The sequence below is a fragment of the Rosa rugosa genome, chromosome 4, assembly GCF_958449725.1.
Source record: "Rosa rugosa chromosome 4, drRosRugo1.1, whole genome shotgun sequence".
In the NCBI taxonomy this organism is placed as follows: Eukaryota; Viridiplantae; Streptophyta; class Magnoliopsida; order Rosales; family Rosaceae; genus Rosa; species Rosa rugosa.
Genome location: NC_084823.1, coordinates 22821797 through 22837308, shown reverse-complemented (window position 1 = coordinate 22837308; position 15512 = coordinate 22821797). Strand labels below are relative to the sequence as shown.

Here is a 15512-nt window from a genome sequence, read left to right as displayed (position 1 = left end):
TTGAAGCTATTGAGAGAAATAATACTTGGGAGCTGATTGATCGGCCTTTAGGTGTGAAAACCATAGGAGTGAAATGGGTGTTTAAAACGAAGTACAATGAGAAGGGTGAAGTGGACAAGTGTAAAGCTCGGTTGGTGGCAAAGGGGTATGCTCAACGATTTGGCATTGATTACACAGAGGTGTACGCACCAGTGGCTAGATGGGATACCATAAGAATGATCATTGCATTGGCGGCACAAAAGAATTGGAGCATATATCAGTTGGACGTCAAAAGTGCTTTCTTGCACGGAGAACTCACAGAGGCTGTTTTTGTCAAGCAACCACAGGGTTTTGAAGTAAAGGGAGGAGAAAACAAGGTATACAAGCTCAAGAAAGCGCTCTATGGGCTCAAACAAGCCCCTAGAGCATGGTATAGCAGGATTGAGAATTATTTTATGAAGGAAGGGTTCGAGAAATGCGACTTTGAGCATACTCTGTTCATCAAAATGGGTGCAGGAGGTACGTGTTTAATTGTGAGTTTATATGTGGACGACTTAATTTTTACTGGCAATTGTGAGAAAATGTTTGTCAAGTTTAAAGAGTCCATGATGCAAGAGTTTGATATGAGTGATGTCGGCAAGATGAGGTACTTTCTTGGTGTGGAAGTATTGCAATGCACCGAAGGCATCTATATTAGCCAAAAGAAGTTTGCAAAGGAGTTGCTTGAAAGGTTTGGCATGGATGGATGCAATTCAGTTCATAATCCGATAGTTCCTGGTGTGAAGATTGGAAAAGATGAAAATGGGGTTAGAGTGGATGCTACGGTATATAAGCAGATGGTGGGAAGCCTGATGTATTTAACCGTAACAAGACCAGACTTGATGTTTGTTGTGTGTATGGCTAGCAGGTTCATGGCAAATCCCACAGAGCTTCATTTTCAGATTGTTAAGGTATGTGGGAGGAACTGTGGAGCTGGGAATCTTTTACAAGAGGAGAGGAGATGAGATGTTGCAAGCTTATACCGACAGCGACTATGCCGGAGATATGAGTGATAGGAAGAGCACGTCGGGGTATGTTTTCTCTTTAAGTGGAGGAGCTGTGTCTTGGATGTCGAAGAAACAACCTATTGTTACTTTGTCAACCACCGAGGCGGAGTATGTTGCAGCTGCCTCTTGTGCCACACAAGGTATTTGGATGCAAAGAGTGTTGGAGAAGTTGGGACTCACACAAAACAGCAGTGTTACCATTAAGTGTGATAACAGTTCCACTATAAAGTTGTCTAAAAATCCAGTGCTTCATGGGCGTAGTAAGCATATAGATGTTAGGTTTCATTTCCTTCGAGACTTAACTAGAGATGGGAAGGTGAAGTTGGTTCGTTGTGGCTCCAAAGATCAGGTGGCTGATATCATGACAAAACCACTCAAGCTGGATGAGTTTGTGAAGCTGCGAGAGTTGCTAGGTGTTTGTGAAGTGCCAGTGGTAAACTGATTGCTCATAGCAATTAGTTTAGGGGAGGATATTGTTGGTTTAGTGGTTGCTTGTTTTGTTGGTTTAGTGGTTGCTTGTTTTTAGCATTTACTTTTACTGTTGTTGAATAGTCCCTAGTTTGTAGGGACTGGTTGTTAGTACTTTGAATGTTTCTTGTAGTCATGTACCTCAATCAAGGAGACGTGCTAGGTATGGGCTGCTTTTGTTTTCTGTTTTGTTGTAAGGCTCTTTAAAAGCCACTAGCTGCAATTAATGAAGCTGAGGTTGCATTCTCCAGATTTCGTGCTCTTGTTTCTGAGTTCAACAATTTCTGTGATCATTGCAGGGCATTCGCTCTACTTGTAGTTTACACTGCATGTGTTTGCACAGAATGGAATTAAAGAAATACTACTGGATGTTCGGGGGTCTGAGTAAATTTTTAAATACATGGTAGTCCATTTAATTTCACTGTAGTAGGGAAAATTCTACCATGTGTTACTTTTTGTACTGTATTTCAAATGGGTTGTATTGCGAAGTAGTTACTAGTAATTACAATGGTGCCAACTTCATTTCAGCCATTGCTGTTAATAAACTGACATCTGACCTTTTTCATGAAATTCTAGGTTCATGGATTTGTTCAAGACAATCGAACTGGAGAGAAAGTAGCAATGTTGATGGGGAAGTGGGATGAGGCAATGTACTATGTTCTAGGAGATCCAACTACAAAACCAAAGGGTTATGATCCAATGACGGAGGCTGTGCTGCTCTGGGAAAGGGAAAACTACGTTACTAAGACAAGATATAATTTCTCTCCTTTTGCAATATCCCTGAATGAATTAACACCTGGACTATTGGAGAAATTGCCTCCAACAGACTCGTGGCTGAGGCCAGATCAAAGACATTTAGAAAATGGTGAATATGAATTGGCAAATGCAGAAAAACTAAGACTTGAACAGCTACAGAGACAGGTATCCCCCCGTATTTTCTTTTATTTCTTTCTTCTGGATCAGTTTGATCATTCACCTATAGACAGTGGTCTAATTGGGAATTGACTGAAAGTGCAGCAAAGTCATGTCACATCTCTAGCTATGCAATTTACATGGTTATAAATTCTTTCATTTTCTTTCACTAGTAATAAGAGCATCTATTTCTAATGCCATGATGCAGGCGAGGAAGTTGCAAGAGAGGGGCTGGCAGCCAAGATGGTTTCAAAGAGATCAGGACGGTTGTTATAATTACACAGGTGGGTATTGGGAAACTAGGGAGAAAAACAATTGGGATGGAATTGGGTATTTGATTTCTTCCCATTTTCTCAACTGCTCCCCTCGCTCTAAATTTGGGTTCAATGTAGGCTGTGCTATAAGAAAAAAGAAACTACTTGATTTGGTAATGATAATTTTCTTGATCGCTTCTGTTGTACATATTCCACTGTTGATTAGTAATGCCCTTACTTTAACCACGAGCACAAAAGAAAAGGCTGGAGAAAGAAAGAGCTACTGAAATGCCTCGGTCTCACGTTTTAAAAGAGTACGGTGCTTATTTGACTTTTGACATAAGTTTTCCTCTATTTGGAACTGTTAAACATCTATTATCCGTTTGTTTTTGGTTACGTAAAGGGCAAATGCTCAGAAGAAATTTGGGTCCCAATAAATAAAACGATCAAGTCGCAGAGAAGTCTTCATCTCAAATGTAAAATGTACTTCTAACAAAATAAGTAGTAAAATTTACTTGAACTAAAACAGAAGTAGGACAAAAAGAAAATTGGATTTTTCTGGATCATTTCCATGCTTTCTTCCCTCGGAAATTTTTGCCAGAAAGCTGCTGCTTTTTGCGTTTTTCCACTCGAGATTTAGCTACCTTTGCCCTCTTTGCAACAAGTGGCATAGCCTTCTTATGTTCCTTCTGCTTATTGCTCAGGCCTCCCGACTGCAAAATTTATCAACATGTTGAAAGAAAATCAAGCTCACATACTTATAGGCGCCCTAGTGGTTATTCACTTATTAATGGGTGCATAGCCATAGTAGAATCCAGGAAGAGGGTTAGAGCATAACTAAATGGCAAAGTTCAAAGCCATGAAGATGCTTGTAGAACACTAAAACATGATAACTTCAAAGAATCGCAGTAAATATACCTTCTTCTGTTTTACAGCAGCTTTAGCCATGTACTTCCCTCTATCCTCCCTCCCTGCTTTCACTAATGCCAGCTTCTCCTCCTTGGTCATTCTTCTTTTTACATGGACCTACATAGTGGACGTTCAATTGGGTCAATGAAAGTAAACAACGGTACAAATAATTTCATTGCTAGCAGGAAAGGTAAAGGTATACGCAAAGCAAATGATACAAATATATCAAAAAATGAGGGTGGGAGAAACAGCATCTTTATAATGGACAAGTATTTAAGTGTTGGCTTATTATATACAAACAGCATGAATTTGAATACTAGAAAATTTAGAATTTGATCCGGTTATATTTTACTACTTGCAGTCTGATAAAATTGCTAATTCTTAGAAACATATTCTCACTCTCCCTACTCAAAACAATCCAGCACATTTACAAAAGTTGTCCAATTTATTATATCTATTTCAGATGCATTATTTCTTAATGCAAATGAGATTCTTCTAAAGCCAACATGTAGATAAAACTGAGAGTATACGATACCAGCATAATGATATAAAACTTACTTCAAGCTTAGCAGGATCTATTCGCTTAATGCTTAATTCATCAGAAGTGGGAATCTTGAATGCTGTTGACTTCGCATCTGAGCTCTTTTTCAACAACCCCTGCTGAGCCAATCGCTGCTTTGCCTAACAAAGGAAACATCAAACAGTAAACAACATAATATATTGCTAGCTGACAAGAGATGATAATGTTTGAGTGCAGAACAAAACATTGATGTTCTCCACATCCTAAAGTTACAGCCTGCCTTATTCTTGACATACCTTTAATTCCTTAATCCTCCGGAAGTCCTCATTAGAAAGAAAACCATCTGTCGAGTCTGATGGAGCAGGACCCATATTTTCTTTGGCTAATCTCTTCAAAGTCCTAAGACTTGCTTCAGCGTCATTAAGTTGTGTATCAAAATCAGCAAATTTCCTCTTTTTTGCTATGTTTTCTTTTACTCCAGATCCACCATCTTTGGCATCATTATTGTCAAATTCTTCCTCCTCATCCTCTGTATTCTCTTCCTCATCCTCATCCTCATCTTCATCCTCCGCTTCCACCTCATCCTCATCACCACTCACATCACTGTCATTCTCATCTATCTCATCACCATCTTCAGATATCATGTTGTCATCTTCACTTCCACTATCAGTGTTGGTTATTTGCAAGCCTTCATCATCACTGGAAGCTACCATCTCAACAGTGCCCCTTACTGAAGGTTCATCATCATCACTCTCCCCATTGTCATCATCATGTTTTAGTAAATCAAGACCAGGAACATTGCTAAGTACATTGACTTCTCCATACGCTTTTGGCCTTGCCTTTGAGTCAACATGTTGGCGACCACGATCCTTCTTAATCAGCAGCGAGGGGTTAAGCTGCATGTACATACACTAAATAGTCAGTCTTCTATGCAACCATGGCTCATGGAAAGGCATGACTAGCAATCACTAGCACATGCATAAAGAGGAAAAGGAGAAGGGACCTCTCTGAATAAGCCAATAAGCGAACGGGCTGCTACTGACACTGCTTTTGTATGTGATTTCTTATATAATGCAAGATCTTGCAGCAAATCTTCTGTCATCAACTAGTTGCAGGAAACAAAATTATAATTCAGAAAGCCTTGCATCATGCATCAAGTAGAAATAAGAATGACTGAATATGGTATTACCCATGATTAATAGCATTAGATTAGCAACCTCAACTGAAATACAGATAATACCAGAACCAAAATTTATATAAATAGGTCGTTACCAAAGGCATTCGTAAAGAAATTTCCCTTGTTGTATTCAGTCCAACAGCTATGGCCTGTCAAAAGAAAGTGATCACATATATAGACAGGGGCCTTGTGAACGGCAAAAAAAAAGAAAAAAAAGAAAAAAGAAAGAAGATAGCACTTATGAAGTAAAACCTCTGGCTGTGCACGATCATCTATAAATTTGTTAACTATCTGTTTGAAAAGTGGTTCAACTGCATCAGGAGGAACCTACTCATAAGCAAGTACACAAGTTAAATTGAGTCGACTGACTAACAAGTAATTTAAATAATGCTTGATTTCCAATAGAAGTGGGACCTAAGTTAATGAAGGGACAGGAAAAAAAAAAGAACTTCTACTGAGGTCCAATCAAATATAGGAGTAGCTAACTCACCATATCATGGCAGGCCTGTACTGCTGCAGCGAGTAATTCAGTGACACCATTTTGATGAGGCTGCGAAACTAATAAAGTCACAATTTGATTATCAAGAGAAAAAGACATTCATTGAATAGGTCAGATAACATACCGTAATGTAGTTGATAAAATAAGGATAAAAGTTCAACAGAACCAAGCGATGAAGCCCAATAGTTCGAGCAACTACTTTCAACATCATCATTTTGACCTTCAGTAAACATAAGATAATAGTCAAAACAAATGAGAAATGCACTTTCCAGTGTCAGTTTTACAACAAACTACATAACTGTATAGAAAGAAAAGAAACACAGAATTGTTATACAACAAAGTGGTTTGTAATTGAATCTCTTCTTTACAGGTATTATTGAAATATGATGGTGTTCCAATAACAGTGAGCAATAACTTTCTCTACAATTGTTATACAACAAAGTGGTTTGTAATTGAATCTCTTCTTTACAGGTATTATTGAAATATGACGGTGTTCCAATAACGGTGAGCAATAACTTTCTCTACAAGTGAAGCATGTCTGTGTACTTTTTGAATTCTACAAATTAAAACATCAATAGTTATTTACCTCAAAGCGTTCAACTCTTGTACTATTTTGAAGACGGGAGAATAGTTTCTCAGCGAATTCCTGTGGAGAATGAGATCTTAAATATCCTTAATAAATCACAGAAAGAAGACAAGCAAGATGTAGATAATAAAAATAGACAAACCTGTGGATCTCTCAAATGATTAAGTGGCGTATGATAATTTGAAGTACTTTTTTCTGATGTTACGCGTTGCTGTTTTTTCAGGCTACGGATGGCACGCTGCAGTTTTGCTTTCTTTTTCTTCTTGCTAGCAAGTGTACCCTTATGGTGCGCCTGAAAGTAGTTTTATTTTTAGTTTTGTAAAAAAAATTACCATTTGCAAGAAATAATGAAATTCATCCTATTTACCTAGAACAGATGGGATACTCATACTGTAGTATACAGATTATCAACAAGCATGTGGTAAATGTACAAGCATCAAAGTAAAACTCTTGAAGTATCATTTACCATGATACAAACTAGCTAGAAACAATGCTCATTAATAGAGTCAAACTGACCTTATATATATCCTCTCTATTAATGGCTAGATGAGATTTAATAGGAGTGTCCTCATCACTACTTGACACATCACTATCATCCTCCTCCTCAATCTTCTCGTAATCAAGCAGAAATGAGAGACAAGCAATCATTATCCTGAGACATTCAAACAAAAAATGTTATCGGTTAAACCCCATGATTGGAAATGACACAGAAAATAACAAAAGAGCAATGAGCACCTCGACGATGGATGAAAACATGCAGAGCAGATTGCGTTCGCTGTATTTTCATCAAACCACACCCTTCTCCGGTGAAGCTCACGCAGAGTGATAAGTGCTCTCTTTGCTTTTGTTTCATCCTCTAGCTACAAAACAAAAAGAACACAAACATTCACCAATTCAAGCACTCAATCCCCTGAAATTTTAACAATCATATGGCAGCAGCTTGTGAACGTCCAGAAATGCATTACCACACACCTGTAGCATCCGAAACAAGACATTCTGAAGCACCCGATTCTTAGCTTCGTTCTTATGCTTCATATTCATTCGCTTTATGCTATGTATGACGTGATTGTATGCCAGGGTCTTTAAAGCCTTATCGCCATAAGTCTGTATCTCCATGAACAAACCTAGATTGTCTGCAATATCCACCATCTAGAACACCACCAAAAAGCACACACATTATAATCAAAACCAAAAACTAGTCTACCAAGCAACTTAATTCTTATACTCCAAAACTTGGTCTGCAATCAAAACCCAGTTCATAATAAAGTTCCAACCTTTCTACACTTTGAATAACCACCCTTTTAATTCCAATACTCCACATTCATTGAAATCGAAAAAATGAATAAATAACACCATTCAATTCTGATAAAGTTCATACCTTTCTGTTCATAAGAAGAATGAGAGCTTGCGCAACATGCAATCTGAGACCAGAGGGAAGCGTTCGGGCGGAGGAGTGCAGAAACTCAGAGAGCTGTGAGGGGAATTGGGCCAATTGGGCCAGGTAAAAGGGGGTGACGTGGGCGAGAAACAATGCCCGGTCGGCGAGGTCCTTGGCCACGGTGGGGTCGCTGCCGCCGCTGCCGGTGACGGACTTGAATCCGAGATCAGCTTGTTGCTTGAAGAGCTCCAGCGACGACTTGAATTGGTTGTACACAAGGAGGAGCTCCGTCTCGTAGCCTTCCGGGTCGCACTTCATCTTGGATTGAAGTGTCGGCAGGCTCATCTTCTCGGAGCTCCGACCCGAGGCCGAGGGTGGCTCCGGCGTCATGTAGTGGGAACTCATTTTTTGGGGTTTTAGTTTTAGCGCCTCTTAAAATCTGATAAACCCTATACAAGTTTTAATGGTTTTATCAGTCAAACTTGATATGGCAAACCAATGTTAGTAATAGTTCTTTCTACACCACCAGAAAATTTTCATTCCTTTACAAAGTGCTTAGTGGCCAAGAAGATCACCTTTGGTTGAATGGCAACACTATTTGAAGTAAAACCTGATTACCCAAAAACAGTAACACTTGTTTTCACTATTGACACACCTGTTCTAAACAATAAGCTCATTATAAATTTTCTCTTGTTCATAATTCTTCCTTTTTCTTCTAATAAATCTGCAAATACAAAAGGGAAAAAAAAAACACCAACCTTGACTTGGCAGAACTGGAGAAAGCAACAAAACACATACCTCTTTTACTCCCAAAGCCCGTCTCCTAAACTCGATCACAATCTCAGCACACACCTCTTCCAAAACGAACCCAAGCCTACGTCGCAGAGATATCCAACCAGTAAAAGCACATTAAGTTCATTGATTAAATCAGAAATGTAATTAGTTTAGGACAAATGGTGACCAATAGAGTGTCTACAGCTTCCCAAGCCTATAAACAATGGAGATCACTTGGATCTTTTATGGAAAATAAGGATCCAAGTTGGCTAATCATAAATTGAAAATATCTACTACATAGACCAGACCATGTCCAAGTATAATGCAGTCTTCACCCCTGACAAAGAGTAATGTATATCAAAACAAAGAGGAATTGAGAACTGAACCAACTTGTCCCAAGCTCTAACACTCGGTGAAAATGTTTAAACACTAACTTGGCCTTTACAATCACAGGTATGATAACCTCTACACAGGTACTTGGACTTAAATTTAAAGAATGCGGCTATTAACTAACTTGTTTGTTCACCGATATTCAGCTAGGGATCATAACTGCTTGAGAAAAGTTGTCCGGGGAGGATGAGTACACCCGAGTGGGAAAAGTGATGAAAGATGGTGTTGCCTCACTCCTAATTGATTGTGAGGATGGCCTTTCTGATTAAACACTGATGTTCTGGCCATATCCAGTTGTTGATTGGCTTTAGCCCTATGGAATATGGGATGTAGTTTGTAAACTGAAGACAATCGGAGATAGACAAGAGAGAGAAACATATCGGCGTACCTTGTAAACTGAAGAAGACGATCGGATTTGGATTTTCTTTCTTTCTTTTGGATCGCGAAAACAGTTGAATTTGAGCGGCGAGAGAAGGAAAAAAGGTGAACCCTGATACGAATGGCAACGATGTAATTACAAAAAAAAAAAAAAAAAACAGGGACAAAGCCGTCTTTTCCGTCCCTTTTGCACAGGGGGATGTCCTGCACTTCCCCGACGACCAGAATCCACATCCAGGCCATTTCTGGTATGCCGGAATCAATTGCCTCGTATTGGTTGCTCATCACCGCTGCGTTTCTACATATATTGACTTTACCAGTTAAAACACAGATGTTCAATTCCACATTATTATGCGCTTTCTTCACCATGCACGCACTAGGCTAATTTTGACATATGCTGTGGATTTTTCTAAGTACAGGCTAGGGATGAAGGTATGAAGCCCTAAGTCCTAACAATAAAAGCACATAGGTTTTGAAGATAATATATATGAATCTCAACTATCTAAAGCATTGATCGACCATATGATGTGATTAGAAGTTTCAGGACGTAAAATACTATAGAAATAATAGTTACAGTCGATGCAAACTTATACAAACTCATCGAGAGCATGAACTGACCCCTGTTCTATGAGCATTCAAATCTAATTCATGCACATCGTGACGTCGACTTCACTAGGCAACCCATTGTGGGGATGATGGTTTACATCCACAAAGGTTTTACAACTCCAATAATCGAGTCCAAAGTCGTGCAACGAAAAATGAAGTCAATTGGAGTTCCTAGCCTTGTGCTCGCCACGTTATTAGGACTACGCATATCATCATACTTCAGAGTATGTCACTCAAAACATTAGAAGACTTGCACAAGTGTGAGCACCCCTTGAATGCACATGCCGTTCACAAGTGTTTTGAAAACAAGTCTCAAGCAATAGTAGAGAAGGCCTCAGTTAAGTAAAACAACAGTACATGATGTTTATAACTTTAAGGGAATAAAATTCACAATTCTATTAATTTTACAATCTACACTCTTATATTTTTTAAGTAACTTAAACTTTGTTTTTAATATCTTAAGTTTTGTCTTTATATAAGAACTAGCAAAATAGCCCGCGCGATGCTGCGGGTATATTATCAACATTATTGAATTCGACGATATACATTATTGAATTCTAAGATATTGAATTTACAAACATTAGGTACACTATATAAGAGCATTATATATTACATTAGACATTGTTTTACATGATCCAAAATTTGGTACTTTAGCCAGATTTCAAAATATGCTAACCAAGTAGGTGTATATGTGCATATTACAAAAAATGGTCAAACTTGGCAAAAAACTTGTGTATGATTGCAGTTCAGACTCCGCATCTTTAGCTGGTTCATTGTTCACAGCATTTGTTGGTTTTGAGTCTGCAGGTCCTTTAATTTAGAACTCCTCACGAAAGGTCACCTAATTAGCCAAGACAAAGAATGCAGCAAAAGGGAATAAGAATGGATACCAGTTGAATATGTAGCAAGTAGCAGCAAGTTTGCAGATAAACAGAGAAAACAAATAGTTCTTAAGAGAGCCATATTAGTAACTTCAAGAAAGTTCAGGTTATAAAGAGCTCGAGCCTCTATCAAAACCTACACCAAAGGCTAATCATTAGAAGAAAATTCAATGCCCAGAGCTGCAATGGAACTAAAAGTTTCTAGTGCATCCAGCAAGTATCAAACCACAGTAGTTACACAGCTAAAACTGACTCTTCCAAAGAATATAAGGAATCGACAGTGCAAGTGTATAATGTAAGGAATGAAAAGAAGAGAATCATGAAGGTGATTCAAATGCATGTTAAAAAATAACAAAAACAATGTGTTTTGCAAATATGTGACGATCACCAGCAAAAAAAACAAAATCTCAGGCATTTATTCTTTCATTTATAAGTAACAAAATTTTATAATTTCAATTATACAAACACTACTTGCATATCCATGGTCAAACTGAAGCATGCATGCATCCTTACAGGTTTGAACAGATGAGGCAAATCCTTCTCCTTTGTTTAATGACTGCTCCAATGTCAATTTAAAGTTTTTCAATGCTTGAGCATGGTAGTATCAGCAGGGAACAAAAATTGGAAAGTTCAAACAAAAGCAACATTTAAACTACAATACATATGGTAATGAAACAAAAAATGTAAACTGATTTCCAGGAGCTGTTTCAAACTGGAAAAACTTAACCAAAATTTGTTATATTAGAAACATAGAGAGAGTAGCCATACATCTAATGCTCTTGTTTCCAGTTGGTGTTGTCTTGAGTTCCTTACACCTTCATCAAAGTAGAGATGGCCTCCATGCTATATCTGTGATGTACATAAAACATCAAGGTACGTAATAAAGTCAAAAACAGAGACAATAGAAGCCTATAAATCACTGACGATAAGAGTTGCTAATGCACATAAACAGAAACACAATTAACCACATATAAACCAGAGTAGAACTTACTCAGAAAAATAAGTGTATAGGAAGGAGCTGAGCTGGTTGCCAAAACCTGGTACCAGACATATTTCTCTATCATTTTCTTGATACCAGGCGACAAAAAATTTATTGATACTCTTTTGTAGGTTCTAAGCGAACCAGAGTGATGTGTTCTAAGCTAAAACCTAATCTGGAAATATCATGTATATAATCAAAAACAGACTATGCTCTAAATCTGGCAAGGCTTCTAAATCACTCTTGAAACAGACTATGCTCTAAAGCAACTACTACCTAATATGCCATTCAACTGATGAGAACATATCAGCCTATTCAACAAATATCTAATGTAAGTAAGATCTTTTCCTCCGCCATAAATGAATTATTGACTAATCATAAATGAACTAACAAAAGCATTGACAAAAACGACAGCTTCCATCCTAGCAAAACTGACAAAATAAAATAAAAAACCAACAAAGAAAAAAAATAACCAACAAAGAAAAAAAATTCATTTTTGAAGCTAAAGTTTCTTTAAGGTAGGAATAAGCATTGCCAAACTTGTTGTGCTCAATAATCCAATCGAATAAAAGTAGCGAAAATTAAAGAACAAAAGTAAAAGTACCTAATTGAAATGCAAGCAAAGCAATCTGGAAAGAGAAGGTTGCAGTCGGTTGGCTTATTACCCAAAATGCAAGCAAAGCACATAAGTTTCTCCAAGGCCGGTCCTCCATCAGCACCCCTCATCTCCAAATCTCTCTTCAACCTTCATCTCCAAATCTCTCTTCAACCTGACCTGAATATTGGAGAAAACCAAGATTTCATATATACTGTTAGTCAATCTAAAGGTGCTTATGATACCAGCAAATCTATGAGTTAAATTCCTATAGCCTTTCCCAGATAACAAATGTATACCAAAAGACACTTCTAAATAAGCTTGATAACCAAAAGGGCAGTGATGGTGAAACCAAATTCTACTTAATGATCAAGGAACCACATATATGTTTTAATATCCAATAAAATAATCAACTCAAACCTATGGTCCTTATAATACTGAGAAGTCTATGAAGTAAAATTCCTATAGCATCTCCAACGTAAGGAGTCACATTTCTAAATAGGCCTGGAATGCAAAAGAAAATTCCGAATAATTTAGATAAATAAATAGACAGATGTATGTAGCTACATGTTTAGGGAGATATATATGTTTTGGTTTTTAAAATGGGAATTTACCTCAGAGGCGGAGTCTTTAGCTTGGGGAGACTGAAGCAGTGGAAATGGTGAGGTCTCGGTGGCTGCTTTGGCTTTAATCTTTATATATAAAGCGAGACTTCCATTGCCTGCCAAATTCATATCTTCCATTGCCTGCAAAAACAAAAATATGAAAACTTTTTCAATGACCTATCCAAATCAATAAATTAAAATCTCAATCTTGATCAAAATCAAAATCAATTGTGGTCAAAATTTTGATGTTTTATTGATAATTTTGAACCAAATACCCAAAATTGGCCGAAAAATTTATATAATGAAGTTAGCTGATACCTTTAAAGATTGAAACTTTGAATGTGAAACGGAAATTCCAAAATTGGGAACATACTGAAATCGGCTAAGACATCCCTTCCTCCGCTCTAAACTTTCCCTCAATAAATCTTCCTGTTTTTTTTTGTTTTTTCTTCTGATTGGCATGGAAAAGTCCCCTCCCTCTTTGCCTCCCACTCTGCAAGTCCAGCAAAAGCTCTCAGAGATTGAATCCAATTACAGAATTCGAATCCAGACTCTCACTTAGTTCTCAAACTCTCACCTAATTTTAAACTATTGATAAGAAAAACATGTTGCCTAGCTTTAACAACAAAATCAATAAGATTGGAAACAAAGTGATTTTCTTTTGCTGATATAGACTGTAGAGATTGGAAAAAAAAAACCGTTGATTGAACAGAGACAAAGCCTTACCAAGTTTTGATGGAGATTAATTGGGATGGATGAGGCTGAGATCATGAAACAGTAGGCAGTGGCTGAGTGGAGGCTTCTAGAGTTGATAAAATGTTCCAAAGGTCAGCTTTATACTCAGTTATTCAGGGTAAAAGGTTAATCATGAAGCTCATTCCTTTTAGATACTGTTTCTGTCTATTCTGGAATTATCTCCATTCTTCTTTTTTGTCTGGAAGCATACTTGTGATAGGTTGAAATGAATTGAGTGCTTGAATGAGCGATGAAGGACAAAGATTGATTATCTCTTTCAAATTGCAGCTGTTTTAAACTCTGTTTTTCACCTTGATCTTCACTTTGAAATGAATTGACGGGAGTACGTCATTCAACAGACTAACTAATATACTGCGACTTTTACTCCCCCCTCTCTCGCTCTGCTAGGGTTAGGGTTTTCGAGTATTTTGAGTTGTGCGGCGTCCCGCTTCATGGCTGCTGCTATTGCCTCCATGACTGCCAGGCTAGCGACCAAGTTGTCGCTCAGAGAGGGTGAAGAACCAGTGGACTTGGGGAACCTTAGGGTTCCGGGTAAGAAATTTCTTGCTCGCCGATTTTACTTGGTGGGGAAACTCAACACTTGTAGGGCAGTGGTTTTGGAATCGTTCAGGAGTGCGGTTCGTTCCATGTGGAGGCTGACGGGGACGGTGGAGGTCCAACCCCGGGGTGATCGTTTTCTTTTTACGTTCACTCATGAACGTGATGTTGCGAGGGTGAAGAAGGGAGGTCCATGGGGATTTCAACGGGCTATGATTCTGTTGACTGATTATGATGGCTTTTCGGAGATTGCTGAGGTGAAACTCGACTTCGTCTGGATCTGGGTTGTGCTTCAGGGCATCCCACCGGGTATCTTGACTGAACCCACGGTCAGTTTGGTGGGAGGGACGATTGGAGAGGTCTTAGAAGTGGATCGTTTGGCTCTTCGTCGTGGAGAAGCCCGGGTTAGGCTTGTTCTCTCCATCAGCGATCCGGTGCGGCTGGATCGAAGGGTTAGGGTTTCTCCCATTGATGTTCTGACGTTGCGCTTCCGTTATGAGCGATTGTTGGGTAGTTGCAGGTTGTGCGCTCTTCTGAACCACGGTGGGCAACGGTGTCCTAGGGAGGATGATTCGGAAACTGACACTGTGGTGGAGGATGGCTCGCAACTGGTTTCGGGGACGGCTCTCCCGGGCATTGTGTTTCGGGCTAATTCTCAGCCCTCCCTCTCCTTGCCTTCGACTTTCAAAGTCCCAAACTTACTGAAGAAGAAACAAGTGAATATCCGTCCTATCCCGGAGCTAGTGGTTTTGCCTGGGTCTGAGAGCACGACGGATTCTGGTCCAGTTGTGGGGGTGCGCCGCCCTAGGGAGGAGGCGGACACTGAGGATGGTAAGCGAGCTAAACATGGCCTAGCTCTTGTCCCAACAACTTTGCAACCAGAAAACTTTGGGTTGGAATTCTCATCAGATGGGTTGGTGGAGGTGAAGGTGACATCGCCTCCCAAAGTGTATAAGAAGAAAGGTCGGCCTAGGGGTCAACGCAACAAGGTTAAGCAGGGGGTGTCTGTGAGCAGAAGCTCTTCCATGGCCTCAATCGAGGAGGGTTCTGGCAGTATGCCTTGGGGAGAGGCAGCTTTGCCTGTTCCCCAATCCGAGTAGGAGATGCTCCTCTATGCCAACTAGCGTGTGATGGGGCTTCTTGGTTTTGGAAACGTACACCAGAAAGGTCTTAGGCGTCAAAGAAATCAAGCAGGTGTCACACTTTGGAAGTCATAGGGTTCGTGTTTCTTTAGTTTATTACTTTCGCTGGTAGTTCCTTTGTTTTGGATTTTAGTTTTTTTG

General features: G+C 39.0%; 1 protein-coding gene and 1 long non-coding RNA gene across 6 annotated transcripts; both read right to left on the bottom strand.

Annotated features, from left to right (window-relative positions):
- Nucleotides 1-3093: 3093 nt before the first annotated feature.
- Nucleotides 3094-9403, bottom strand: LOC133743311 (uncharacterized). Of its 5 annotated transcripts, XM_062171190.1 has the most exons (19): nucleotides 9281-9403; nucleotides 9017-9205; nucleotides 8527-8602; nucleotides 8304-8383; nucleotides 7729-8177; nucleotides 7323-7499; nucleotides 7086-7210; nucleotides 6867-7002; nucleotides 6493-6642; nucleotides 6351-6410; nucleotides 5889-5984; nucleotides 5756-5815; nucleotides 5518-5592; nucleotides 5361-5414; nucleotides 5092-5193; nucleotides 4385-4984; nucleotides 4127-4249; nucleotides 3578-3685; nucleotides 3094-3372 (listed from the first exon to the last, which is right to left on the bottom strand). In XM_062171190.1, the coding sequence occupies exons 5-19, from the start codon at nucleotides 8131-8133 to the stop codon at nucleotides 3223-3225; spliced, it is 2421 nt and encodes an 806-aa protein (XP_062027174.1). In that variant the 5' UTR covers nucleotides 8134-8177; nucleotides 8304-8383; nucleotides 8527-8602; nucleotides 9017-9205; nucleotides 9281-9403; the 3' UTR covers nucleotides 3094-3222. The 5 variants fall into 5 exon arrangements, with proteins under 5 accessions (XP_062027174.1, XP_062027173.1, XP_062027177.1 ...); XM_062171189.1 differs by lacking the exon at nucleotides 8304-8383; XM_062171193.1 differs by lacking the exon at nucleotides 9017-9205 and having other exon boundaries at nucleotides 9281-9347.
- Nucleotides 9404-10441: 1038 nt separating this feature from the next.
- LOC133745858 (uncharacterized) lies at nucleotides 10442-13981 on the bottom strand. Its single transcript, XR_009863839.1, has 6 exons — nucleotides 13663-13981; nucleotides 13255-13429; nucleotides 12946-13077; nucleotides 12341-12511; nucleotides 11526-11606; nucleotides 10442-10717 (listed from the first exon to the last, which is right to left on the bottom strand). It is a non-coding gene; the product is annotated as an uncharacterized LOC133745858 (long non-coding RNA).
- Nucleotides 13982-15512: the final 1531 nt, after the last annotated feature.